Source organism: Amia ocellicauda, chromosome 22 (genome assembly GCF_036373705.1).
Source record: "Amia ocellicauda isolate fAmiCal2 chromosome 22, fAmiCal2.hap1, whole genome shotgun sequence".
Lineage (NCBI taxonomy): Eukaryota > Metazoa > Chordata > Actinopteri > Amiiformes > Amiidae > Amia > Amia ocellicauda.
This window is the reverse complement of record NC_089871.1, coordinates 10,708,672-10,734,674: the sequence shown is the minus strand read 5'-3', so window position 1 is coordinate 10,734,674 and position 26,003 is coordinate 10,708,672. Positions and strand designations below refer to the sequence as shown.

Below are 26,003 nucleotides of genomic sequence, written 5' to 3'. Positions count from 1 at the left end.
CCGGTTCACACGAGTGCTGCCAAAGCATTTACACACAGCACAGAGTACAGAAACTGCACAAAAACAAGTACAAAAGAACAAGATGTGAATAAAAAACAGTTTACAACTATAGATATTTTATCTTTCTCCCTCCCTCCCCCTCCTTCCTTCCCTTCCCTTCCTCTGCCCTTCTCTCCCTCTGCATTTCTCCTTCTCCCTCTTTCTCTTCTTCCCTGTCCCTCACTCTCCTTTCAAAATTCATAACAGCTTTTTTGGCATGACTGCGAGTTCCGTCAGTGTTGCCAGAGCATTGGCATGCAGGTCCGTTGCTCAGGAACAGGGCGATGGGGAACAATAAATACAGTGAAAATGCATTTAAGACTGTAACAGATATTTACAGACATCTTAACATAAAATGTATTTAGATATTAATGGTTGTATACACAGTATTCACAGTGTCATGGACTGAGTACTCAGTATGCACCCCTCTCTCTTGCTCTCCTGTGACCTCTCTCTCTCTCTATCTCTCTCTTTCTCTCTGCTATTTTCAGGACGAGTGCCGTAACTTTGTGAAGGTGCTGCTGAGTCGCCCGGGCGGCCTGTTCGTCTGCGGGACCAACGCCTTCAACCCACTGTGCGCCAACTATACCGTGAGTACGAGAAACACAGGGCACCGCAAACACAGGACACCCGAAACACAGGGCACCCAAAACACAGGGCACCCGGAACACACACTTCTTTCTCCTCTCTCTCTCTCTCTATCTCTCTCTCTCTCTCTCTTTCTCACTCGCCTGGGATTAATGGCAGCGAATAAAAACAGCACTTAGAGTTTTACAAACTCCGCCCCCCCACCCCCGGTCGGCTCCATCAAGGAGGCTTTAAGGCCGGAGTATTAAATTACAGCCCCGTGTAGCAGGGTCACATTAAACTGCAGATTAATAAAGTAGGCCTGCGGCTACTCTAATTAAAGCCTTGACAGGCAGGCCGGCCAGCCGGCAGACAGCACTGACCAAGAGTGAGAGAGAGAGAGCTGGGGGAGGCAAGGATGCTGAGAAGGATGGCGGCTGATGGAATGGGGAGGGGGAGGAAATTGGCTTGTTAAACAAGTTAGTTCTTTCTGCGGAGAATGAGAAGGGATGGGAGAGACAGGCGTGCTAGCGAAGGGCGGTGCAGGCCCCAGCACCGGCAGGAGCGCGGCCCCATTTTCTGCCGAGATGAAGAGCAGAGCGGCGGGAGATGTGTCTGTGCCGTCTGTGCCGTCTCACATGGGGCCCTCATTAGAGATGGGCCACACCGGTGCTGCGCTGCCAGGGACTGTGATGTGTGCTGTGGCTCTCCAGAGGGATGAGAGAGAGAGAGAGAGAGAGAGAGGGAGAGAGACAGACAGACAGAGAGGGAGGGAGGGAGAGAGAGGGACAGGGGAGAATGGTGGGGGGGGTAGTGAGCTCCTGGTGGTTTATTTATAGGATTTTTGAAGTCTTGACAAGTGCTCATTAAGACTTTCGTCTCAGCACCAACCGCTGCGCTGTTCTCTCCAGCTCTGAGCAGCGCAGAGGCTCCCGTGCTGTGAGGCAGGAGAGACACGGAGAGAGAGAGACAGACATGGAGAGAGAGACAGAGAGACACAGAAACACAAACACAGAGTAGTGTGTATGAAACGCACTGTTATGTGTGTTACATCATATCTCAGCACAGTATGTGTGTGTGTAACTCAGTGTGTGTGTTTCAGGGTGACAGTCTGGAGATGGAGGGGGAGCCGATTAGTGGGATGGCACGCTGCCCTTACGACCCCAAGCACGCCAACGTGGCGCTGTTTGCAGGTAAGGGGGGGGCTGGGCTGTCTTCAGTGTGTGTGTGTGTGTGTGTGTGTGTGTGTAAGTCCCGGAGCTGACCTGTCTGTGTGACGTTGTTTCAGAGGGGAACCTGTTCACCGCAACAGTGACGGACTTCCTGGCGATCGACGCCGTGATATACCGCAGCCTGGGGGACAGCCCCGCCCTGCGCACAGTCAAGCATGATTCCAAGTGGTTCAGAGGTACGACCCGATCCGACCCATACTCTGATACACTGAAACACTGACTGACTGACACACTGACTAACTGATACAATGACACAATGACACCCTGACTCACTGACTGATTGACTGATACACTGACACACCTCTGAGAACCTGACGGACACACTGACTGACAGAGGCCATGTTGTGCCGAGCCTGGCTGGGCCCCGGCGCTGTGCTGTAAGTGTGCTGTGTGTTGCAGAGCCGCTGTTTGTCAGTGCCGTGGAGTGGGGCCCACACATCTACTTCTTCTTCAGGGAGATGGCCATGGAGTACAACTACCTGGAGAAGGTGCGAAGAGAGAGGGAGGGAGAGGGGGTCAGTGTGTCACTGTGTCAGTGTGTGGCAGGAAGTGGTGTCCTGAGTGTGTCAGTGTATGACAGTGTCACAGTGTGGCAGGTGGTGGTGTCCCAGGTGTGTCACTGTGTTAGTGTGTGACAGTGTCGCTGTGTGGCAGGTGGTGGTGTCCCGGGTGGCGCGGGTGTGCAAGGCAGACCTGGGGGGGTCCCAGCGGGTGCTGGAGAAGCAATGGACATCCTTCCTGAAGGCGCGTCTCAACTGCTCCGTCCCTGGCGACGCCCACTTCTACTTCAACGTGCTGCAGTCCACCAGCCCGGTCATCTCCCTGCACGGCCGGCCCACGCTGCTCGCCGTCTTCTCCACACCGGCCAACAGGTACGGGCTGCACGCCTCACACGGGTGTGGCGGGGGGCAGAGGTTAACCCTGGTACAAGGACGGGGGGACAGAGATGGAGCAGTAGAGTCGGACCTCAGTGAGAGAGGCTCGTTCGGTTTAACAGCAGCAGCAGCAGGAGTGATGGGGGGGATTGTTTTTGACAGTGATTTAAAAGCACTGAACACTAGAGAGACAGTGTCAGTGTTCCCTGTGCTCCAGCAGTGAGCCACAGCCAGCACAGCACTCTCTCTCTCTCACACACACACACGCACAGCCAGCACAGCACTCTCACACTGTCTCTCTCTCGCTCTCTCTCGCTCTCTCTCAGTATCCCTGGCTCGGCGGTGTGTGCGTTTGACATGCACCAGCTGTCCTTGGTGTTCGAGGGAAGATTCAAGGAGCAGAAATCCCCAGAGTCCATCTGGACCCCGGTACCAGATGAGATCATCCCCAGACCCAGGTGCACTGAGCCGGGCCACAGGCACCAGAACATGCTGGGCGGGTGGGGTGATGGGAAACATTAAAAAACATTACTAGTTTCAACATTGTATGCGATTTTTATTTGGTGTTATAATTTTTATCAGATTTAGGCTGTTTTGTATACGGGATTCCTCTTACTCTCTGGCTTCCTGTCTCTTCCTCTCTCTCTCTCTCTCTCTCTCTCTCTCTCTCTCTCTCTCAGGCCGGGGGGCTGTGCTGGACAGGGCTCCAGGTTTAACTCCTCGACTGCGTTCCCTGACGAGATGTTGAACTTCGTGAAGACACACCCGCTGATGGACGAGTCCGTGCCATCGCTGGGCCAACGACCATGGATCACCAGGACCATGGTCAGGTGTGTGTGCGTGCGTGCGAGTGTGTGTGTTTGTGATTGTGTTTGTGTCTAAGTGAGTGTCCTGACAGTGAACATCTCTCTCTCGCTCTCTCTCTCTCTCTCAGGTACCAGCTCAGTAAGATGGTGGTGGACACTGAGGCTGGCCCCTACCGGAACCACACGGTGCTGTTCCTGGGCTCTGACAGCGGATCGGTGCTCAAGTTCCTGATCCAGCCCAGTGGCGCCGGTCGCTCCACCTACAGTAGCCTGTTCCTGGAGGAGTTCCAGGGCTTCCCCCCGGACAAGTGAGCAACATGACACTAACCCGACCCACTCTGACCCTCACTGCTCCCACTGACCCACTGTGTTTTTCTTACAAACGATTCACCACAGTCTCTGCGCTCTGATTGGCCACTCTGCCACTGCACTCCGATTGGCCACTCTGCCTCTGCGCTCTGATTGGCCACTCTGACTCTGTGCTGTGATTTTTTGATTGCTGGGTTGATTAATGGATGGGAGTTGTGTGCTGGGCATGTGCGGTGCCGTGACGGTGTCTGTGTCCCGTGTCCCGTGTCCTGTGTCCGTGTCAGGTGTGGCCCGGATTCTCCCCCCGCGCGGAGGATGCTGGAGCTGACCCTGGACAGGCCCAGCCGCTCACTGCTCCTGGCCTTCCCCTCCTGTGTGGTGCGGCTGCCCCTCGCCCGCTGCCACCTGCACAGCCACTGCATGAAGTGAGTCACTCACACGCTGTCACTCTCTCACACACTGTCACTCACACACTGTCACTCGCACACATTGTCACTCTTGCACACACTGTCACTCTCAATCTCACACACTGTTACTCGCACACACTGTCAATCTCACACACGCTGTCACTCTCACTCACATACACTATCACTCTCACTCTCACACGCTGTCACTCTCACACATTGTCACTCTCACTCTCACACTCTGTCACTCTCACACACTGTCACTCTCACACACTGTGTCATTGTATCAAGGACTCAGTGTATAGGAGTCTTAGTCTCTCAGTCTCAGTATGTTAGTACGTCAGAGACTCAGTATGCCAGTGTGTCAGTGTGAGGCTGTGCTCAGGTCAGTCTGTGCCATTACAGGAACTGCATCGCGTCTCGGGACCCGTACTGCGGCTGGACACGGGGCAGCACCTGCTCCTTCCTCGAACCTGGTACCAGGTGAGCCCAGCCGCCATCAACAGACACACACACGCACACATATATTCCTTATGCATTATATGTTTCTTTCTCGCACTGTTTTTGCTCCTTGTGTCTGGGGGTGCTGCTGTAATAAACTTTGTAAAGTCTCTGCTCCAATCCTCTTCTCTCCCCTCTCACTCTCCTCTCTCCTCTCTCTCTGGCTCCAGGCTGCCCTTCGAGCAGGATGTGGAGCACGGCAACACCTCTCACTTGGGAGATTGTGATGGTGAGGAGAAAAGACTCTTCTACTTTGCCCAGCGGTGTGGGAAAGGGGAAGGGGTGCTATGGGGGGACTGGGATGTGAGAGCGAGCAGTTATCGACAGAGAGAGAGAGAGAGAGAGGGAGGGAGAGGAATGGAGGAACAGGAAAGATAACTCTGCTCTGAAAGACTCGGGCTGAGAGACACAGAGAGGAATTGATTTTCATACAGGACAGTCAGATCAGCCAGATACACACAGCCGATTAATTACACTGAGAGAGGTCTGGGACTGGGAGTGTGTGTGTGAGAGAGAGAGAGAGAGTTTGTGTGTGTGAGAGAGAGAGACGGAGAGAGAGATCTAGATCTAGCAAGAGTCAGAGGAATTTAGAGACACTAGGCAAGATATGGAGTGAGAGAGAGGGAGAGAGAAACTGGTCATGAGAGGGAAGGAGATTGGAGATAGAATGAGAAAGATGAACAGATAGAGCCCACGAGAGAGAGAGAGAGAGAGAGAGAGAGAGATTTAGAGGAGAGAGAGAGAGAGAGAAATAGGGAGGGAGGAAGATAAGAGATTGCAGACAGACAGAGATGAAGAGATACAGCCTGGGAGAGCAGGAAAGAGAGAGAGAGGAGAGATGGGGGAGGTTGGAGCAGTACAGCAGAGCAGGCTGATAGAGATGCTCACTCACAGACACATCCTGTTGATGGGGGAGGACTTGTTAGTTTATTAATTGTATATTTCTGAGGACTTTTTTTTAAATGTGAAAGTCTTTTTATCATCCCTTCTGCTGGAGGAGTCCAGGCAGGCTGTTGAACTAGTCTCCGTGGTTATGCCAGCTGTGTGGGGTGGGGGGGGTGCAGTGGACGACGCATGTTACCAGCACAGTAGCAGCGCCCTGTGGGGGGGGGGGGGGGCAGGGGGCTTGTCAGACATGCTGCGCTCTGGCCAGAATACATTACAGAGAAACAGCAGCCGACCCTGAGACTCTGTACAGGCAATTACTGGAGCTGAGAGAGGGGGGTGTGAGAGTGTGAGTGTGTGAGAGAGTGTGTTCTGTTCTTTAGAGCCCTGCTCTGTCTGCACGCCTGGCGTCAGGGTTACACAAACATTCTGCACGTCTGAAATCAACACTGTGAGCAATACAGTGCGGCCTCTGACCCCTCTGCGCCTCTCTCTCTCTCTGCCTCCCTTCTTCCCTCAGGGCTTCTGCAGGAGAGTTTTGTGGAGGAGCCAGAGGGGCTGGTGTCCGTGAACCTGCTGGTTCTGTCCGCAGTGTCGGCCTTCGCCACTGGGGCGGCGCTGTCAGGCCTGGCGGTGTGCTGGGCGATGGGTCGGCAGGGCGGGCCAAGGGTGCGCAGTGGGGGGGCGGTCTCTGGGGGCAACCGCCGCAAAGGAGACAAGGAGCAGAGCATGCTACCCCAGGGCGGGGGGGGCTCGGTGGTGAGTGTGACGCGGCCCAGCAGCGGGTGCGGGGGTGGTGAGCGCCCGTCCCGGGGGCAGTCCGAAACGCTGCTGGCTCCGCTCATGGTGCAGAACGGCTGGCAAGGCGTGGGGGGGGTGGTGCGGCTCGGCCCGCCGGACCTGGACCCGGGGCTGCTGCCCACGCCCGAGCAGACGCCCCTGCAGCAGAAGCGCGCCCCCCCAGGGCTCCGTCTCAGCGACTCCGACTGGGACCAGAGCCAGAGCTACCTAGGCCCCCCCGGCCCCACCACACTGCTCTACCTGGGGGCCAAGCACCTGGGTCCGGGCCGGGGGCGGCACCCCGAGGATCACTCCGAGCCCACCCTGCTGTCCGACCGCCACTACCTCTCCCTGGCTGTGCGCGAGCCCCACCCCCAACAGCCCCCCCGTGAGTCGGTGCGCCCCCCCGCCCTGCGCAGCTCTGTGGGGGAGTGTTGCCCCGCCACACCCCAGGACAGCCCCCCGCCCCGCCGCGCGCTGTCCGCCCCTGGGGAGGCCCTGCACTGGAGCCCCGAGAGCCTAAACTTCAACAGCAACAACGCCTCTCACGGGCCCCCCCACTATGCCAACCCCTCCCGGCGTGCTGTGCTGCAGCCCCCGCAGGCACTCAGCAGCCTGGCCGACCTCAGAGAGCTGCTCAGTAAGGGCCACGAGCGGACTCCCTCCGGACAGTGAGCACGGCCCTCCCTGCCCCCGCCTCGCCCTCTCTCCTGAGCGGACTGTAGCTGCAGAGAGAGGACAGGCCTGTCCCTGGGGGCCCTGTGGGGGGCTGTGTGGGGACACTGCAGGACAGCTAGGACACAATCAGCTGCCGACGGTCCCGCTGCTCTGAAACATCCCCTAATATTAGACACACTGCCCTGCCCTGCCCTGCCCTGCCTGTCCTGTCTCTTACCCTGCCTTCTGTAGCCAAGCCAAGGACTGATGCACAGTGGACAGTGTCCCCAAGACAGGGACAGGAGAGCAGGGACACTACAATGTGGGGAGCCAAGGAGGGACACCGGTCTGTGAGGAGAGCAGGCCGATGGGAATCTCAGGGACTCGGTGGCGCATTGGCAGCACTGCCCCTGTGCATTCTGGGAACTGTCGCTCACTGAACGTGCTGTGTTGATGTGATGGCTAGGAGCAGCGCGGTGAGAGAGCCAGGCCGGAGTATTAGCCGTGTCCAGCACTGACCAGCACAGTACTGCCCCTGACCCGGTACCAGTGCCCCCTCTACTCCAGTGATCTCTTGAATGCTGTGTAAATGACCCTCACCCACCCCCCATTGTGCCAAACACAGCTGATTAGACAGAGTGGGTCAGTGTTGCTAATGGGCTAAGAGAGAAAGATAGATGAATAGAGAGAATGAGACACACATACACAGTGAACTGGGACTCACGTTCTTTGGCTCTCTGAGACCTGAGATGAGCACCACCATCCCTGTGCACTGGATCCCCACAGCCAATCACTGCACTGGATCCCCACAGCAGCCGTGCATCCTCTCCTCGGCTCTCGGATTTCTCCACAGGCTCGGCTGCTCCACCTCCCCCTCTGTAAAGTGTGTGTCCCCCCACCAAGCACGGCTCCCCCACTCTGTCCCGTTCACCGAGTGGACCGCGCCCCCCCCCCCCCCCCCCACGCACACCCTGAACTGATAGGGGTCTCAAAGAGAAAGACAAGGAAAGGAAGACGGAGAGAATCAGTTTTCAACGGCTGCACCCCTGTACAGATTCAAGAGAAGCACAAGATTTTTTGCATTTTTGTAAAGTCCTAGAGAAGTACAATAGACAGCACTGATTACAAATGTCGATATATTTTTACTTTTTTTTTTCCGGTCGGCTCTGATTGTTCCGTTTGTTTTGGGGTTTGATTTGATTTGACTGGATGTTCTGTTTCTGCGCTCCTTTTGGAATTGTGTTGCTTCAGACAGCGTGCGTTTGTGGCAGGACTGTGTAGGGGCTGGCGGTGCCCACAGCTGGCCACCTGTCCATCTGGTTGTGGTCTGGAAGCAGGGTGGGTGGGTGGGGGGGGATGGCACACCTGCCCTCTGACCCTATTAACCTCTTGACCCCCGCCTGTCCCCCCATAAGAGTGCCAGTGCTGTTTCGGACAGTGCTCTGCTTCCCCCTGGTGGTCTGGGGTGGCACTGCGCTGTGAGGGGAGGGGCAAGTATAGCACCCCACTACCTGCAATACCATTAAATCCTGAGAGTATATTTTATAACTGTCTTGCAATATTTTAATTCTATAAAATGCGGAGACAGGCACATGTAACTTAACCCCTTCCTGCTCGAGCCCCCCAGGGTACAGAGCTACACCACTGCCTGCATAACATGGGATTTCAAAATGACCCCTGACCCCTGATCTGCCCACAGCCGCCCTGACAGCCCTGTCTGTCACACTCCAGACACTCTGCTTGCTCTCTGTCATTCTCTCACTCGCTCACTCTAGTTCTCTCTAACTCATTCTCTCTCACTATCACTCTCTCTCTCACTCTGCCACCTTTCTTATTCTAATAAATGATCCGAATGTTTCCTTTCCTCTTTGTGTCGCAGTTTTCTTTGGTCTCGGTTTTGGATCATAAAGCCCCACACTGACTGTGTTCCTCAGTGTGTCACTCAGTCAGTGTGTCAGTCAGTCAGGGTGTTAGTCAGTGTGTCAGTCAGTCAGTCGTGAGGTGCACAGCGAGGGAGAGGAGGGAAGAAGGGAGCAACAACCGAGAGACAAGACCAAAGGAAGGAGAGGGAAGGGGAAGAGGAGTGAGAGAAAAGACTCCATCACTTCCTCTCTGTGTCTCTGTTGTGGGAATTAAGAGCCTCAAACACAGGATGTCACATTTCCTTCACACTGTAAATTATCCCACTCACCCCCTCCCTCGTTCTCTCTATCTCTCTTTCTCTCTCCACGCACAAAACCCGAAGAACAGCAAAATGTGCAGCTGAGTCAACAGAAATCGCGAATTCTGTAAAATAAACTGAAAAACAGCTGCTGATCCTCCTTAACTTTCATCTCTTGTGAAAAGAAAGTAGCAGATCAAGAGAGAGAGGTACAGCAAGAAAGAGGGAGAGGTAAAGAGAAACTGAGAGATGGATAAGCAGAGAAAATTAGAAGTAAGAGAGGGATGTGGAGAGAATCATGGTGCTCACAGCTGCAGGCCAGCACTGGCTAACTGGGCAGGTGTTGGTGTTGGAGTCATTGCTGGGGGCAGACTGGCCCAGTTACACCAGTACTGAAGGCAGGAGACCGGTGGGCATCACGGCAGCTCAGCGAGAGACCCGCCGGACGGCACACACTGACTGCAGGCCAACACTGCCCTCTGCTGTCTGAGCCGGAGCGCTGCAGGCAAATGCAAGGGATTGTGATACATTGTTGGCGGCTTGTGATTGTTGTAAGGATATGATAGCACATGTTTTATTCATAATCCATCGAAAACACAACAAATTAAAAACAACACGTAATATGTAGTGTGATGTACTGCGGTAAAACCACGGGAAAGTGTTGTGTTGTGCAGTGTACTGTGGTAGCCTATAAACACAGTAACATGTCGTTTGATGTACTTCGAATTTTCTAGCTCCACCGAAAATCCATTTTTTGCAGGTTATACTATAAGTAGAAACATATTCTGTGGAGTGAGTTTTTGATGTCCAGCTCATTCTATGTACCTGTGTTATGACATCTCCTGCAGCCCCTGACGGAGAATTGCACGTTAATGACTTTTCGCCCAACTGTGCATGCTTTATTACATAAAAAAGTAGATTATTTGCTTCCATTTACAGGAAGTTTAAATATAAATATACATTTTGCCTATTTAAAATAAAGCTACGTGCATTGTGATATTAATTCAAATCTATTTTAAAGTGAAGACTTCTCATTGCAAATTGTTTTATAAGGCCAAATGTCAGTTGTATATAATGATGTAAAAAAAAATCCTGTTCACAGTAGTTATATTACAAAGTTTGAAACTGCGCATGCGTAATCAGTCGGGGATGCAGGATTCCAGGGGATGCCAAATATGTCTTAACACCGGAAATCAGAGATCGAAAAATAGACCATGACGTCACGCGGGTGCTAGCTCTGGAGCTGCTTTGCTGAAGTCAATGGGGGAAATCAGAAAAGTCACGAACATCATTAAAAACGAACATTTTATGCACGTCCGATGGACCCATCACTCTATTTTACCCGAAAGATCCACTGGGTTGTAGTCCTAAAAAGTTGATTTCACCACCCAGAACTGTGGGATTACATTATATTTTATTCAAGGGACTGCCGTGTAGGCTACAGCGGAGTGCGACTGCGCATGCTCCTTATAGAATAACCTGAGAAATTATGGATTTTCCCTTTAAGATTCCAAAATATATATAAATAATAATTATAATGATAATAATAATGCATATAGAACTATACAAGTTATCGTGTATACCTGCTAACAGATTTAACTAATGCAGACTACTTCCTAATCAAGAAGGAGCCCAGGAAGCAGGTGAGCCTTCATCAGCTCTCCACAATGTGCTCCATCACAGGACAAAGGTCTGCCTGCAGGCTATACCTCCGAATGGCACACAGCTGAAAGCTCTGGGCCTCTGCTTTCTAAAGAGCTATGAACCAGCAACGTGCGACTTACAATGGATGAATAAAGCGGGTTATATCTAACCCCGCCACTAAGGATCTGGGGAAAAGGGGATCAAAGGAGAGAGTAGCAGAAAGGAGCAACGATGTCTATGTGTGTTCCTCAGAAGTGGTGATATTACAGTGTTAATTCAGTAATAGCCGTGTATGTAAGCTATAGTGTATATCAGTCTGTCATTCATTAAAGTGTTGCAGAGGGTAATGGCCTGTCGCATGGGACACGGGGGGCGTGTCGTATATGACAACAGGCATGTCGCAGGGGGCAAGAGTGTCAGTCAGTCAGTGTGTCAATCACTCAGTGTGTCAGTCAGCCAGTCAGTGTAGCAGTCAGTCAGTGTGTCAGTCAGTTCAGTGTATCAGCAAATCAGTGTGTCAGTCGATATAGTTAGTTAGTGATTGAGTGTGTCAGTCAGACAGTCAGTGTATCAATCAGTCAGTGTGTCAGGGTATTTGTCCCACATACTATATCCACTTATTATAATACAACACCACTGCTCTGTGTGTATGCGTTTGTGTGTTTACTATTCTTTCTCATCTTTAACAATGGTTTAACTGTGCGTTTTCCACATTTGAACAATGCTTTTATCTTGGTACACCACACTACATTTGATCATATTTAACCCTATTTATGTATATGGTAAACTATACTGATGCACGCTACTCCTAACCTAAATTCTGCCACTACTACTTCGATTACAAACAGTCACTGATATTAAACTGCACACTAATATACAAATAATACATATCCAGCAACAGATCATGCACAAGTACTCAGACACTTTCAATTCTGCGCGACCTATTAACCTACACAACACAGCCTAATACACAGTATGGTATATAAGGGGGGATTCGATGGGCTCTCTCAGGCAATAGAGGCAGTAAATAGCAACTTCAGTAAGTGTATAATAGTGACGCATTTCCACCACACAGCTTGTATTTACATATTAAAATAGTGATGAGGGCTGTTTCCATGTCAGGTCAGTTGCACAAGCACCACTCTGATAGGAATCAGTGATGCATACATCTGTTCTTCCCCTGTTCGACCTCATTTTCTTAATGTTTTAATGAATTCCCGTCTCTTGCATAGTGAGGCGTTACGCACTCCCTGCTCTCTGCAACAATGTTTCGGCTCCTGTTTCCTGTCCTCTTCTGTGAGCTGTTTGTTTGTTACCAACTCGTCACTTCCGTGGAGCCCCGCCCACCCGGCGACGCCTGAACCAATCACTGCCGGAGCCTCGTTAAGATTGATCGGAGAAACGGGGGGGGGGACTCGCCAATCAGCGTCGGAGCTCACTTCGAGGGGGCGTGGCCAGAGGAGAAAGTTTGTCAAGGGGGAAAAGTGCTTTTTTTTTTTTTTTTCCCGGTGACGTTTCAGGGGATGCAGCCAATCAGGGCGGCCGGCCGGGCACTGCGAGAGGCTCCCGCCAATTCTGAGCAGCGAGCGGCAGCGGGCAGGGAGACGCGCAGCGCGGCGGAGCGGCGCACACACACCGGCCTTTTCATTTCAGTTCAGCTTCATATTCGCACATAAGTCACGAATTAATGTGGTAACTAATCCCGACCAGGGTCCGTCGTCTCTGTCTCCGGGGGCGGGCTGGGTCTGACGAGCAGAGGACCGCAGGCTGAACCCACTTTTTCCCGAGCGACATTGTCATTTATGTGGGGTTGTGCTGCGGATAATTGCGCCCAAGTTCTCGAATCCAGGCCCGGTGTCGGCGGCTGATGTCGGCGGCGGAAGAGCCGTCCTCGGAAGGGGCCACCCCGAGGAGAAGAGGTGAGCTCGGGGGGGGACGGAGACGGGCCTGACCCCGGGAGAGGGCTGCGGGGAGCGAGTGTGTGGGTCGGTGCACCGCTAGGCCGGGGGTTAGAGATGCTGCTCAAAAACCGACTCGGGGTGGTGGGGGGGGACGGCCCTCTTTACCGACACGGTGCATAGTGAGCGGAGAGAGAAGCCCCCCTCTCCCGGGAGCCTGGAGAGTTGATTTATTATAATCCCCCCTCTTTAGACAGTTTACATCCCCAATTCAGCTGCACACAAAATAAACCGGAGCCCAGTCGGCCAGGTCTGGTGTGATTCGCACCGCAGCGGAGGGGCACAAAGACGGGGGTGGATGTGTTGTTGTCGAGAGGGAGAGGGGGGTCAGTACGCAGAGCTGCCTGCGGATTGACCGTGCATCTACACAGGCTACTCGATATAAATATAAATCACTGTGCAGTCGCGCATGTGTGCCGGAGTCCCGAGGTCCTGCTGTTTTCCTGTCCGTGTGTCGCTTGTCTTGTGAGGAGCTGACAGCGGCTCTGTCTCCACTTCCTGCTGCCCAGGTTATTTGTTACAAATGGGTCTGAGTTAAGAGAGGAGTTGCGACAGACGACACGACAGCAAAGTGTCGCGGACCGTGGAGTCCCGCACCGGCTCTGCTGTCTGTCAGAGCAGGTGGCTCTCACGCCGAGACCCGCAAGTTCAGATGCTGCAAAACGTCACATTAGTTTCGCTGTGTATGTCTGCGGCTGGGGTTAATAACACTGTCGCTGCTGCTCCGGGTGCGGTTCGCTGTATGTGCTCGGTTAGCGGTTGTTTCTGTCGCTTAAAGCGGGGCTGTCCGTCTGTGCAGCTGGGCGCCTGGGCCTGCTCCCCCGGGCTGCGGCGCACGGAATGGCGGGAGAGGGTTTAATTATTTCAGTTTTAAAAAGTTCAATACCTGTAGAGCATTGCCTTAAAGCAACAGCACTGTCTCTACTTTGGCCTGATGTGTGTGTATATAACTGAAGTGCTTGTTGTGCATTCATTTGAACAGTCTGGCTGTTTACTATGAACTTAAAAATGCAGGTGGCGATGTTCTAGGTGTTGTGTGGATGTTCTAGGTGATGGGAGAGAATTGTCATGCAGTGGTTTAAATTGCCCCTCGCAACTGCAATGACCAATGATAACAGCAAGATACCCATGTGGATGTCTAGCCTATGTAATCTCTGCAGGAAAAGATGGCACAGTGATTGTGAATATTGGAGTTCATGCCCCCTGCGATGTAGTCGTTCACCTGTCATTTTCTTCCCCTTGTCTGTCATCACTGTGGTCGGTAATTTAACAGCAGTCTCCTTTAGCTCTCACTTCTAGCTCATGCAATGTGGTATAGTGCAGTGTAGTGTGGTGTGGTGCGGTGCTGATGTGTCACTGGGTTTCCTGTGTCGCTCTCCTGGTGTGATGCCTGACTGTGATCTGTGTGTTGCAGGTATGGAGTGCAAGATGACCAGTCCTGCAGCTAAGAAGAAGCTCGTCCAGGGTGAGTGCAGCGGACCCTTGGCTCCATACGGGTGGGATTCGCTTTCAGGCAGTGTCGTGCACTCTCCCTCCCTCTCTCTCTCTCATCTCTTACATCTCGCTCTCCCTGACTCTCTCCCTCCAGCCCGTCTGCCCTTTAAGCGCCTGAACCCGGTGCCCAAGCAGAACGGGGAGTCCAAGAAGCCGCGGGTGCCCCCCCCTGCCCCAGCGCCCCGCAGCCCGGAGCCCGGCTCCTCTGACGCAGAGAACGAGCAGGAGCGGCCCCCTCTGGTGAATGGCCGGGGGCCCCTGGACAGTTTCATGACCCGGGGGGGGTGTCAGAGACAGCACACTGCCCAGCCCAGCGTCACCATCGACCTGACAGAGGACTCCAACTCCACCCCAGCTCCGCTAACTGCCCCTGAGTGCCCCCTGGCCCACCATCCGTCCTCCTCTGGCCCCCCAGCCCATGACAGCCAGGTGGAGGGGTCTCCTGCCCCCACCAAGCCCCATAGTCCTGCCGTCTCCATGGAGACCAGCCCCTCGGACTGCGAGAGGGGGGGTGCAGTGAACGGAGGGCCCATCGCTGTGCCTCTGGAGAAGGAGGAGGAAGATGACGAAGAAGAAGAGGAGGAGGAGGAGGAGGAAGGGGATGTTAGTGCCGCACAGGCCTCAAACATCAGCCAGGAGACAGAAGAAGAAGAGGAGGAGGAGGAAGAGGAAGAGAAGGATGGAGATGGTGAGGGAGAGGAGGAGTCCAGCCCAGAGAACGAGTCCATGCTGTCGCCTTCCTCCTCCAGCTGCCTGTCTGCAGTGGAGAGCTCCCCTGAGCCAGCCAGCACCACGGCCCCCAGCACGGCGCCCGCCCCCCCTGTGAGTACATTCACTCACACACACACCCACGCACACACACACACACACACTGTACGTGTACTTGTCTACCCATTGCAACATGCACATGCATGAAACCTGTCCCTCACTCAGTCAGGACTTTATTCTGAGCACATGCGCCATGTTTCTTTACTTGGGAACGGCTCAGTTCGGTCTAAAGTCGTTTCAGCTCAGGTTGATTCTGCAAAAAGCTGTTTGGCACTTGCATATGTTCTGTGTTGTGGTATGATTTTTGTAATTAGTTTATCTGAGACATTCAGATAGCTAATTTTATGTCCACACAGCCATATATAGCCTATAGGTGCATACAAATTTGATTGTATGTCGTGTTATCATCGATATCCTGGCATAATTACTACTTAAAGGGGATCTCCACTGAAAATCCATAGGGAAAATCCATTCTCAGGCTATTCTGTAAGTAGGAACAATCTGTGGTGTGAGTTTTTCATATTCTACTCATTCTGTGTACCAGAAATCAGATATCGAAAAATATTCCATGATGTCACGGGGTTGCTAACTTTGTAGCTGTTTGGGGGATAGTCAATACCCCATAGTTAATGTGGGAAATCAGAAAAGGCATAAAAATCATTAGAAAAATAAATTTGACATTTAATTTACCACTTGTAAACTACAAGTATTGAGTTGTAAAGTGTAGTAGAAATGTGGAATTAGATACATGTTAAAGTAAGAAACCATGTTCAATAGTGCATCTCTGAACGCAATTTTTATATATTGTGGTGGAAGAAAATTTTGGAGTCGGCAGTTCTAATCAGTATTTATTATGTGCACAGGAAGAACGGCAGAACACAGAACTTAAAAGTATTAAGCAAGCATGACACTGTTCTTCAAACGTTTCGAGGCAGAACAAAACTTGTATATCCATTCTGGAACCCTCAAGGGGCTTAACATTTTACTAACAGTGTCTGATTGGTTAGTTATTTCTAATAACTATAGCAGTGATTTCATTGGCATTCTAAACTAAGCCTTTCCATCTCATTAATATTATTATTTCTTATGAATAATTAACCTCTATATTGGAAGGTCATTTGCAGTTAATACGTTGCAAGGAATGTAAAATGCTGATAACCAAGAAGGGAGTGATAGAAAAGTTTAAAAAACATATTCCTTACAAGAATGTAGGCAGTTGAAGTAACTAAGGTGAACTCCAGGGTCACAGCACACAAAAGACAGACAGAATAGGATGTATATATTTTCCCTCTACAAGTTTTAAAAGTGAAATAAAAGTACTCTTAGATTTAATTATATTCATTCATCATTAAAGTAAAAATAATTGTTTAAATATTTCAGTTTTTTTTAATACAAACTTTAGCAAACTGGACAATAATAAACCTGAATATCTCTCACTCCAACACTAAATAAACTACATCTGCATGCGCACGGATTCAATGCTTAAAAATCCGGATTTACGTTTTGTAAAGTGAAGTTGGAGATGTGCCTGACGCAGATCCCTCTCTCCATGTCCCTCAGGAACAGAAAACCAGGAAGACAGTGGAGGAGAAGAAGGTGAAGAGACGCTCTCTGAAGGTAAGAATCTCTCGCTGTATTTTATTATTCGTACATCCATTTAAACAGCCAGTCCTGAGGCTCCTCTGTCTGGCTCTTGCCCAGCTCGTTTGTAAACACTGGAGGCAGGACTCCCAGACGCACACGGCGCTGCGCCCCTGCGTGAGTGATGGATGTGTGTTTTGTGTCTTGTTTTTTGAATCCCCTGAGCTGACCTGCCTTCTGAGGCGGCGCAGTGCCAGCCTGGGCCCAGAGTCAGTCTTAAAACCCGAACTCCACATGAGAGACCATACATCCGGTTGTTGTCACACCCCCCCCAGGCTAACACTCAGGGTTGTGTATTGTTGTGTTGCGGGAGTGTAAGTGGGTGAATGAGTTGGGTAGGGGGCTGATCTGAGGCTGTCTGGCCTGGGCAGAGCGAGGAGCAGCAGCAACAGCAGCAACAGCGGCGGCAGCAGCAGCAGGCGGAGCGCGAGGAGAGGGAGCGGCAGCGGCAGGAGGCGCGCGCCGCCCGGCTCAAGGCCCAGGAGGAGGCCCGGCGCCGCAGGGAGGAGAGGGAGCGCGAGAAGAAGGAGAAGAGGGAGAAGGAGGAGAAAGAGAAGGCCGAGAAGCTGAGGGCCAAGGAGGAGCAGCGCAAAGTGAAGATAGAGTGAGTTTCTCCCGGCCCTTGGCCCAGGTGTCCAACCCACACACGCTCGCTCGACATCTTCTGGCCGGATGTTATATGTGTGTTTTTCTCTCTCACCCAAGAGCCAAACTGGAGGAGAAGAGGAAGAAAGAGGAGGAGAAGCGTCTGAAGGAAGAGAAAGACGTGAGTGTGTTTAGTGTTGAGGCTCTGGCCTGGTCTTGTTTGCTGGCGTGCAGTTAGTGATTTCCACTTTCTCCACAGCGCATCAAAGCAGAGAAAGCAGAGATCACCCGCTTCCTGCAGAAAGCCAAGACTCAGCAAGCACCAAAGGTGGGTCTGCAGACAGACGGGCATATAGTTAAAGGAATATTAAAAACTACATATCGCCAATGCTGGGCTTGCAAACATCTCAATAGATGATATTATCAGTGGAGTAGCGGAGGTGCGCGCCCGGGGGAGTGAGCTGTTGCAGGTTCTGATATAATGAGGAGTCAGTGGCAGTAGAATAGCGTATGATGTGTAGTCATTAAGCCTATATGTTTATTTGTCTTTTAATGAGATCACGTGTTTTATATTTATGTGCGTTGAGAAAATCTGCCAAAATCACAGAAAGCTGTGCAGAATTCCCTGCAGCTGTGATAGAAACTAAAACAGTTTGTGGTGAGACATTGCACTAGGTGTCTGTCAGGTTGATCACAGCTGTAGTGTCGACATTGCCATAGCAGCTGTCTGAACGAACCTCAGTGCAAGAGTATCGCCTGCGGACAGTTGGATAAGTATGTGGGCCTACTTCTTTTTATTAAACCTATTAAAATGTATTGCCTGGCTGGCGCGGTCTGTAACTGCCCGTCTGTCTGTGTGACTGCCGGCTGCTCCCCCTCAGACTCTGGCCGCTGCCTGTGGGAAGTTCGCTCCATTTGAGATCAAGGAGAACATGGTCCTGGCGCCGCTGACCCGGGTGCAATGTGACGAGGAGGTTCTGGAGCGGCTGGACGTGTTCTTGGTCAAGCCCGATGACAGCCTGGACAGCCGGCGGGACTGGCTGCACCGCCAACACCGACGCTCCGGCCCGACCCTGCCCAGAGAGACCAAGGCTGCGAGCAGGTGAGGGAGGGGAGAGAGAAACGGAGGGAGGGGAATGGAGAGGCAGAAAAGGATGGACAGAGGGGCAGGAGAAGTCGGAGGGAGTGAGAGAGGGTGTAGGGGCAGAGAAAGGGAGAGGGGTAGAGGAAGGGAGGGTGCCAGAATGACCTTCACTAATAGTGGAATAAGTAGTGTGATCGAATGGTGAACACCCTGATTGGCTAACACTGGGCCTGTGTGGCTGTGCCCCGGCAGCGAGTGCGTGGTGCTGGTTGACGGGCCGGGGCCGGCGGCTGGGCCGGACCGGGCGCAGTGCGGGCGCCTGAAACTGCTGCAGTTCCACGAGAACTACCGACCCGCCTACTGGGGCACCTGGAGCAAGAAGAGCCAGCACATCTCCCCCCGCTGCCCCCTGCGCCAGGACAAGGTCAGGCTCACTCTGGGGGCTGGATGTGTGACATTGTGTTTATAGTGTTATCAGTGTCTTAACTTCCCCTTCCTCCCTGCAGGACCTGCTGGACTACGAGTTGGACAGTGACGAGGAGTGGGAGGAGGAGGAGCCGGGGGAGTCCCTGTCCCACAGCGAGGGGGTCAGTGTTGTGTGTGTGTGTGTGTCTGTGTCTGTAAGTGAGGACATTGGACAAATTAATAATGCTGGCTAGCTTGTCCACAGGTTCTCTTAACACCTTTCAATCTTTCTCCCTTTAACACTCTTTCCGTTGGCAGGAGGAGGAGGAAGAAGGCGGTGAGGGGGTGGAGGCAGGGGATGATGACGAAGACGATGATGGGTTCTTCGTCCCCCACGGTTACCTGTCGGAGGGGGAGGGGGCGTCGGAGCCGGAGGTACGAGCAGCAGGCAGAATAAGAGCTGGTCAGGGATGGGTACTTGCGTGCACATTGTCCCTCTCTGGTGTGTGTGTGTGGGGGGTGGAGTGGGAGGAGCTCTGAGAGAGGGCCGCTGGGGGGCTGTACAGTTCCCGTCTGTTCTTTTCATTGTATGTATTAATTTTTATTCTTTTAATAGTCGTTTGAAGTGCTGTGTTGAGTCCTAGTAGGGGGGGAGTAAAGAGTCGCTTGCTTCTGATCGGAGTGCGGTGGTCTTTTTATCACCCACTGACTGACACGCTGATACTCCCCCTCGCCTGGTGCTGTCCGTTCTCTCGGTGTGCTGGAGTTGCTGCTTCTGACTCGGTTTCTAAAATGAGTAAAGTCAGAGTAGGAATTGTAAGTGCGAACGGGAGCAGGGATGTGTTCAAGAGAGCGGTGGTGGGCTGCCTGGCTCAGACTGCAATGATGGTGTGTTTTTCAGTCACTGGTCGAGGGACAACCACTTGTCTTTTGCAGCTTGACAGGATTGTAGAGAACTGTCCTGACAAGTACCTGGTTTCAGGTGGAGATCTGAATTTCCCTCTGAAGGGCAAGCTCTACAGGATCCACACTGAGCCTCACTCCCAGTCTGCCACAGAGAGGAGGGGGTTGTAGGGGAAGCCTGACCTCAGGATCTGTAAAGGGGCAGAAGGGCAGTGCAGCTGGGTGCAGGTGCCAGGGACACTCTCCCTAGCCAGGCTTCACTGCTTTTACACTTTTAGTCACCAGCACGAGGAGATCCGCAGAGATGGGTGGGCTGCAGGCCAAAACACAGCGTTTCAGTAGAGACCTGTAGTAGGTGTCTGAGGAGGAGCAGGCTGGCCTGGAGCACCCTGCTCACCCTGCTGCTCACTGCTGCCCTTCAGTACAAGGCCCGGGCATCAGCGGGCTGCCAGTGGAGTTTTACAGGATGTTCTGGGCTGTGCTGGGGCGTGACCTTCTGGTTGAGCATCTGCAAGAGCATCCAACAGTGAGAGCACTGCTGCCCAAGAAGGGGTGAGATCCAGAGCTGGAGGCTGGTGGCTCAACCTGCTCCTGCTGATCAGGGACATCATGGAGGTCTCCAGGCTCTTGGGCTTGAAGATGGGTCTCATTGAGCTGGACCAGGAAAGGGCCTTCAGGCCCCAGCTGGACCCCAGTGGAGTAGGGCTCTGCTCACAGCCCAGACCCAGGGCAGCCACCTCACTCTGCACTGGCTGCTCCAGATGCCCCTCGTCTCCAATCCAACTATGGACATTGAGCTGATCTGCTCTCCGGGAGTGACTGACCTGCTGATACAGGCCTGTGCTGTCCTGCCCCCTGAACTGTGCTTTGCTGAAGGGAGGCCTTCAGTGACTGTTTGTCTGTCTGTGGTGTGCAGGACAGTAAAGAGCCACGCTGGGTCGGCTACGATGGCCATTCGCAAACCAAGGAAAAGCAAAGTGCACAGCAGTGTAGAGCAGGGTGCAGTGCTGCTGTTTAAAACACTTATAAAGCACCAGAGTATTGGTAGCTTTATAGATTTTATTCATCTCGAGTCTTCCCAAAGACTGTTGTGTTGAAGTTATCTGCAGCCTCAGGGAGGGAGAAAGCACCGTCACTCTGGGATGATTTTCTATTTCCGTGACTTCGTGTTGTTTTCATTCAGTAGTGTTCTGAGAAACCGAGTTCTCTCCCCCAGGAGGCAACAGACCCAGAGAACCAGAAGGTGCGCGCGCGTCTGAAGGCTCGAGAGTGGGACGAGCTGCAGGCCAAGGGCAAGAAGTTCCGTGTGCTGGAGCCGGTGGTGATTGGCTGCGTGTGGGAGGGCCAGGGGTCGGAGGTCAGGACTCTGCAACAGCACGCCGTGTGCCTGCTGGAGGCGCTGCCCCGGGACGAGGGGGGCACGCCTGACGCCAGTGCCCGAGAGAAGAGAGATGACCAGAGTGAGTCTGACGTGCACTGCACTGTACATTGTGTGTCCGTGTTTCTTAAACCATTTTAGTGGCTGTGGGCGAAGGTGCAGAATAATAAAAACGCTGCCCTGGGGAGGACAGATCCCAGTAACCCCCCTCCTGTCTCCAGTCCTCTCTCAGATCCTGCCTCTGCTGCATGGAAATGTGCACAGCAGTAAGATCATCATCACGGAGTTCCAGGAGTTCTGCCGTCACAGACCCCCCACGCAGCCCCTCAGCCCAGAGCCCGGCAGCAGCAGCCCGCCCACCAGGTAACTGTGGGGCAGTGATAGTGGCCCCGCCTATTGGGGCAGAGGGAACTGCTCTCACTCTTCTGACACTGTCCTCCCCCCCCCCCCAAGGTACCGTCTGAAGCGGCTGATCTCGGACAGTGCTGTTTATGAGAAGCGCCCGCTGTTCCGCCGCTGCTGCTGGTATGTCAACCAGGAGGTGCTGTCCCGCTTCGGCCAGGAGGCGCTGCCTGTGCCCTGCCAGTGGAGCTACCAGACCCAGGGCCCGCCCGCCACCGCCCGTGATGAGGCCCCCCCCGCACTGCCTGGCTCCGGCGGCAGCAGCACCACCCCCCCCTCCGCTGCCGCTGCCTCCCCCCTCGCCACCGCCGGCTCCGGCAGCAGCAAGAGGAAAAGCACCGGCAGTATCTCCATCACCAAGTTCATGAAGAAGTGTGCTGACAGAGAGCAGGTGGGGCTGCAGTGTGTGTGAGAGAGTGTGTCAAAGATGGTATATATGTGTGTGTGTGTGTGTGTTAAACTTCTGATTAATTAAACAATATTTTCTACATCCAGTAGCTTCGACAGCAGTCCAATACTGGACTATGGAGGTCGAATGTGTTTTATTTTTTCCTGAAATGAGAGAATGAGTATGCTTAGCAGCATGATATTTACATACACACGGCATCCAATGATGCATCCAATCTTTACATGCGTGACGAGACAGACGAGTGTGTGCATCTTCCCTCTCACCTTGCACACTGACTGAAACAAGTTCGATTCGATCAGATTTTACGTGCTTTAAAAAATGACATCAAGCAATGAATGTCTCTTTTTGGTGAGGTGTAGTTTGAGATTTTTTACATCTTTGTAAAAATTATGTAAAAGCACCTTATTTCTTCAGCAGCCCCATTGCAAACTCAAAACACAACTCAAAAGTTTTCAGTTTGTTTTTATTTGATATATATATTTATGGCACTAATTTGATCATATAGTCTGAGCTTTCTGCAGCACTGCGCCACGGCTGTGCAACGCACCTCCAGAGGCTGTGAGAGGCGCCCCTTCACATGGTGGTTTAAGTAATGTCTTTAACTCACCTTTTAATAAAAGTTTCTAAGGATCTCTGTTAGTCGCAAGTTTTAAAATCCTGTTAGCCTATTTGGTTGGTTGCTCCCCTTTATTGGCTAACCTGCTTGTTTGCTTTCTTTTGTCTTTGTCTGTACTGCTGTATCGCCTGTCTTTATACTGTCTGGTTTGACTTGACTTGTACCGCGTTGGTATAATAAGAGCACGTTATAAATAAAATGTATTACTATTAATAGGGCTGTGCGATATGACGATATATATCGTATGACGATAGAAAAACGTCTATAGTTTCATATTATGCTATATCGTTTATATCGTGATGTCGCAAATTGCAATCTTTACGGCAGTATATTTCGTCATTAGGACGTTTTGCGTTCTTCCCGGTTCTCCACACGTGTCGGATGCGGCAAGAAATGAGCATCAGAAATGCAGACAGACATGATGAGAGAGACTTGACACACAATAACCAACACAACCAAGAGATTCTTTAATGCGCAAGCGCACACGGTCCGCCCCGCTCTCGTCGCTGGGCTAAACTTGATCTGCAAGCACCCCCACCCCCGCTAATTTAGACTGATATCATTTGTATAAAATTAATAAATGTTTGTTTGCATTTTAATGAATTAGAAAGCAATGCAAACACATGCAGAAAGTATAATTTTCTTTTTATTAAGTTGGAGTGTTTCTGCGTGACGCCACTAAGTCCCGCCCACATAAATCTGCGCAGAATCGCACAGCCCAGCGCAGCTCTGAGAAGCTGCTGCGGGAGGCTAGCTATGGCTGTGAGACGAGAGATTATGCAGACATCAAGAGTGATGTGTGGAGTTGAATGAAAACTACTATGTCAACTTTCATTACACAATGAAGCTGTGAACAGCCCTGTCAAAACCATAGATATAGAATTCTAGATCGACACTTTAGCATCATCAATGCTTTATTAAATTACATCAATTCTTTAAAAAAATATAATGTAAATGTGGTGCACAATAATTAAGTTGTTACTTAAATGATTGGCAATTCTATTTTTTTTTTTAATAAAAACTAAACAAAAATTACAAATTAAGTCATCTAATTACATCGACTTTTGCAGGGTTTGTGAAGAACGGTGGTCGCGTTCTTGTAGCGTAGATATGCGCAGATCTGCAGGATCCAACTGATCCCATTGGTGGAGCCTTGCAGATCTGCGGAAATCTGCCTTACAAGAACACTATCCGTGTTTGATCAGATGCGCCTCATGTCGGGCAGCGCAGTCTCAAGCAGCTGGCACAGCAAGTTGTGGGATACACAAATGCGATCAAGTTTATTGGTAGCTGAATGCTATGACTGAATGACACGGTAATTAGTACATTATTCAATTTAGCATATAAAACTTTAAAATACCAATATGAAGGTATAGTAAAAGTCCAAACCGGTCCGTAAATGAATACCGGAATATAGTTTTTTACGGTATACCGCCCAGCCCTACTGTACCAGCTGAGCGTCTTCATCCTCTGTCATCATGGCTCCAAAGCAGACTTGACTGTCCTTGGGAGTAGCTGCAGCCTCCGCCACTTTTTTTTTTTTTTGTAGTTTCGCCCCGGGTATACCCAACTAATCGACCATGAAATTCGTTGCCAATGATTTTTAATCGACATTATCGATTAGTTGTAGCAGTGTATGCATGTGCGCGCCTTTTCTAATCCCTCCCTCCCTCCCTCTGTCAGGCGGAAGCCATGGAGACAGACGGATTTCAGGCTGACACGGAGGAGGACGAGGAGGAGCCAGACTGTATCATCGTGGAGACCCACAGAGGTGAGAGACGGGGGAGAGTGAGGGATGGGAGGGAAATGGAAAGATATGTTGAGAAATGTACATTTTATATTCTAAATACCTGTAAGGGGCTTTCACATCGGGCGCGGCAGATCCCATTGATTTAAATGGAGACAGGAGTGCAGAGGGGCGGAGCTAAGAAGGCAAAGCAGAGCAACTTTCAATGTGCCGTGATGTAAACAGCCAATCAGAGAAGAGTAGGAGTCTCAGTGGAGATATTGAAATAATTAAAATGAAAGAGAAACTCATCAGTGATTATTTGGAATGAAAATCTATTTAAGTTGCAGAAGCCAATACAGTCCGAAAAGTGATTTGAGCAGCAGTTCAATAAACTTTAGCTTGATATTATAATTAAAAAAACTATCAGAAAAATGTACCCGCAAATGTTTCGTTATCAAAGACACAGAGCTGTGATTAAATTGTAGACATCCTTAACTTCAATCATTCCTGGTTGCAATTCGTAATACACTGCTGTGAACACATTCAACTGTGAGAGATATTCAATAGATGGTGGATGCACAGATTAAAGCTCAGTTAAAATAAATAGCATAATAATGTACGATGCACCTCTCTGACCATACCCAGCAAATGACACACAACTCGCATACAGATATAGCCTACATGTATAAATCATGTATACAAATAATGTTATTATAAACAAACACAATGGCGTGGCTACATTTAGTAATTGTGCGTTATGCAGGGGATTATAATGGAGTTGGAGAAGGTGGGTTTTATTTTATGTAATATAGATTTATCCTAGGCTCTTCTCCCTTCCTGGTGAAATTTCATACTTATTGTGTGTCAATCAGAAGTCATACAGCTTTGATTTAGCGAGAGCCGCCCCTCCATGTCAGCTGTGTGTTCGGTGTGAAAGCACCTTCAGTCTTAAATGTATTTTCACTGTATTGCCCCTATCTCCCTGTCCCTGGGCACCGGACCTGCATTTCAATGGCAGTAAAGCCTGTTTTGAATTGAATTGAGAGAGAGGGGGGGTTATTTTGGTCCAGAACTGGAGCGTAACTGTATGCCCCCCTCCCATGCAGGATCGACACGGGAGAACGGCTCCGGAACACGGAGTGAGAACACGGAACACATGGAGGTCACGACCCCTGACCCAGCTGTCACTGCTGCTGCTCCCCCTCCCTGCCCTGCCCCCTCCAGTGCCTAAGAACTGCCCTAATGTGAGAGTCAGTGTCTGAGAGGAAAACCCTGTACCACACAGACACGCACCCCCCCAGTTGCACAGGAACTCTTGTCGGTGCCAGTGGGACTGACTGACTGACTGGATTTCACACAGCATTCCTGGATCATCAGTTTTATTCTTTTTATTATGTTTTCATCGATGTACACTTCTTTCTCATTCAAAAATACTTGAACTGTTTTTCTTTATTAAAAAAAATAATAATAATGATAAAATCGAAATGTATCTATGGCACTTTCATGTCCGTTCTCCTCAGCCTGTTTGTAATTACTTCTCCCTCCTTCACCTCAGAGGAATGTCAAAAAAAAAAAAAAAAAGCCAGAGATCGACTCTCCCCGCATCCATCTCTCCGTCCCTGTCTATCTCTCCGTCCCCGTCAGTTGATCCCCAGTTCCCTCTGTCTGTCTGTTGTTCCCCAGGAGTGGGAAAAGGTCTCTTATGAACATGTCTTTAAATAAAGAGTTATTTAAACACCAGCCCAAGCTCTTGGTATGTGGAGGCAGTCTG

The 26,003-nt window shown here is 51.2% G+C and overlaps 2 protein-coding genes across 2 annotated transcripts in view; both read left to right on the top strand.

The window, feature by feature from the left end:
- Positions 1-8,011, top strand: part of sema6bb (sema domain, transmembrane domain (TM), and cytoplasmic domain, (semaphorin) 6Bb) — a 30,593-nt gene extending 22,582 nt beyond the window's left edge. Inside the window, exons 6-17 of the mRNA XM_066695702.1 lie at positions 531-629; positions 1,709-1,799; positions 1,895-2,014; positions 2,238-2,326; positions 2,493-2,710; positions 3,040-3,171; positions 3,394-3,543; positions 3,648-3,827; positions 4,113-4,253; positions 4,638-4,715; positions 4,904-4,962; positions 6,139-8,011. Of these exons, the coding sequence (XP_066551799.1) occupies positions 531-629; positions 1,709-1,799; positions 1,895-2,014; positions 2,238-2,326; positions 2,493-2,710; positions 3,040-3,171; positions 3,394-3,543; positions 3,648-3,827; positions 4,113-4,253; positions 4,638-4,715; positions 4,904-4,962; positions 6,139-7,073 (2,292 nt within the window). The 3' untranslated portion in view covers positions 7,074-8,011. The remainder of the gene's footprint in view (positions 1-530; positions 630-1,708; positions 1,800-1,894; positions 2,015-2,237; positions 2,327-2,492; positions 2,711-3,039; positions 3,172-3,393; positions 3,544-3,647; positions 3,828-4,112; positions 4,254-4,637; positions 4,716-4,903; positions 4,963-6,138) is intronic.
- A 4,380-nt stretch (positions 8,012-12,391) lies between these two features.
- chaf1a (chromatin assembly factor 1, subunit A (p150)) lies at positions 12,392-25,817 on the top strand. The gene is made up of 16 exons (XM_066696221.1): positions 12,392-12,779; positions 14,233-14,283; positions 14,407-15,134; positions 16,641-16,697; positions 17,093-17,325; positions 17,427-17,487; positions 17,566-17,634; positions 18,188-18,408; positions 18,643-18,814; positions 18,897-18,977; positions 19,114-19,230; positions 20,915-21,158; positions 21,298-21,439; positions 21,530-21,869; positions 24,187-24,274; positions 25,339-25,817. Exons 1-16 carry the CDS (start codon positions 12,728-12,730, stop codon positions 25,461-25,463), a joined length of 2,781 nt encoding a protein of 926 aa, XP_066552318.1. The 5' UTR covers positions 12,392-12,727; the 3' UTR covers positions 25,464-25,817.
- The last annotated feature ends 186 nt before the right edge of the window (positions 25,818-26,003 follow it).

Excerpts from the sequence above, each read along its gene's own strand:
- chaf1a (XM_066696221.1), top strand. The coding sequence starts at position 12,728 with ATGTCGGCGGCGGAAGAGCCGTCCTCGGAAGGGGCCACCCCGAGGAGA. Across the intron at positions 18,815-18,896 it reads GCCCCCTGCGCCAGGACAAG|GACCTGCTGGACTACGAGTT; the intron begins GTCAGGCTCACT and ends TCCTCCCTGCAG. Across the intron at positions 21,159-21,297 it reads AGAGAAGAGAGATGACCAGA|TCCTCTCTCAGATCCTGCCT; the intron begins GTGAGTCTGACG and ends TCCTGTCTCCAG.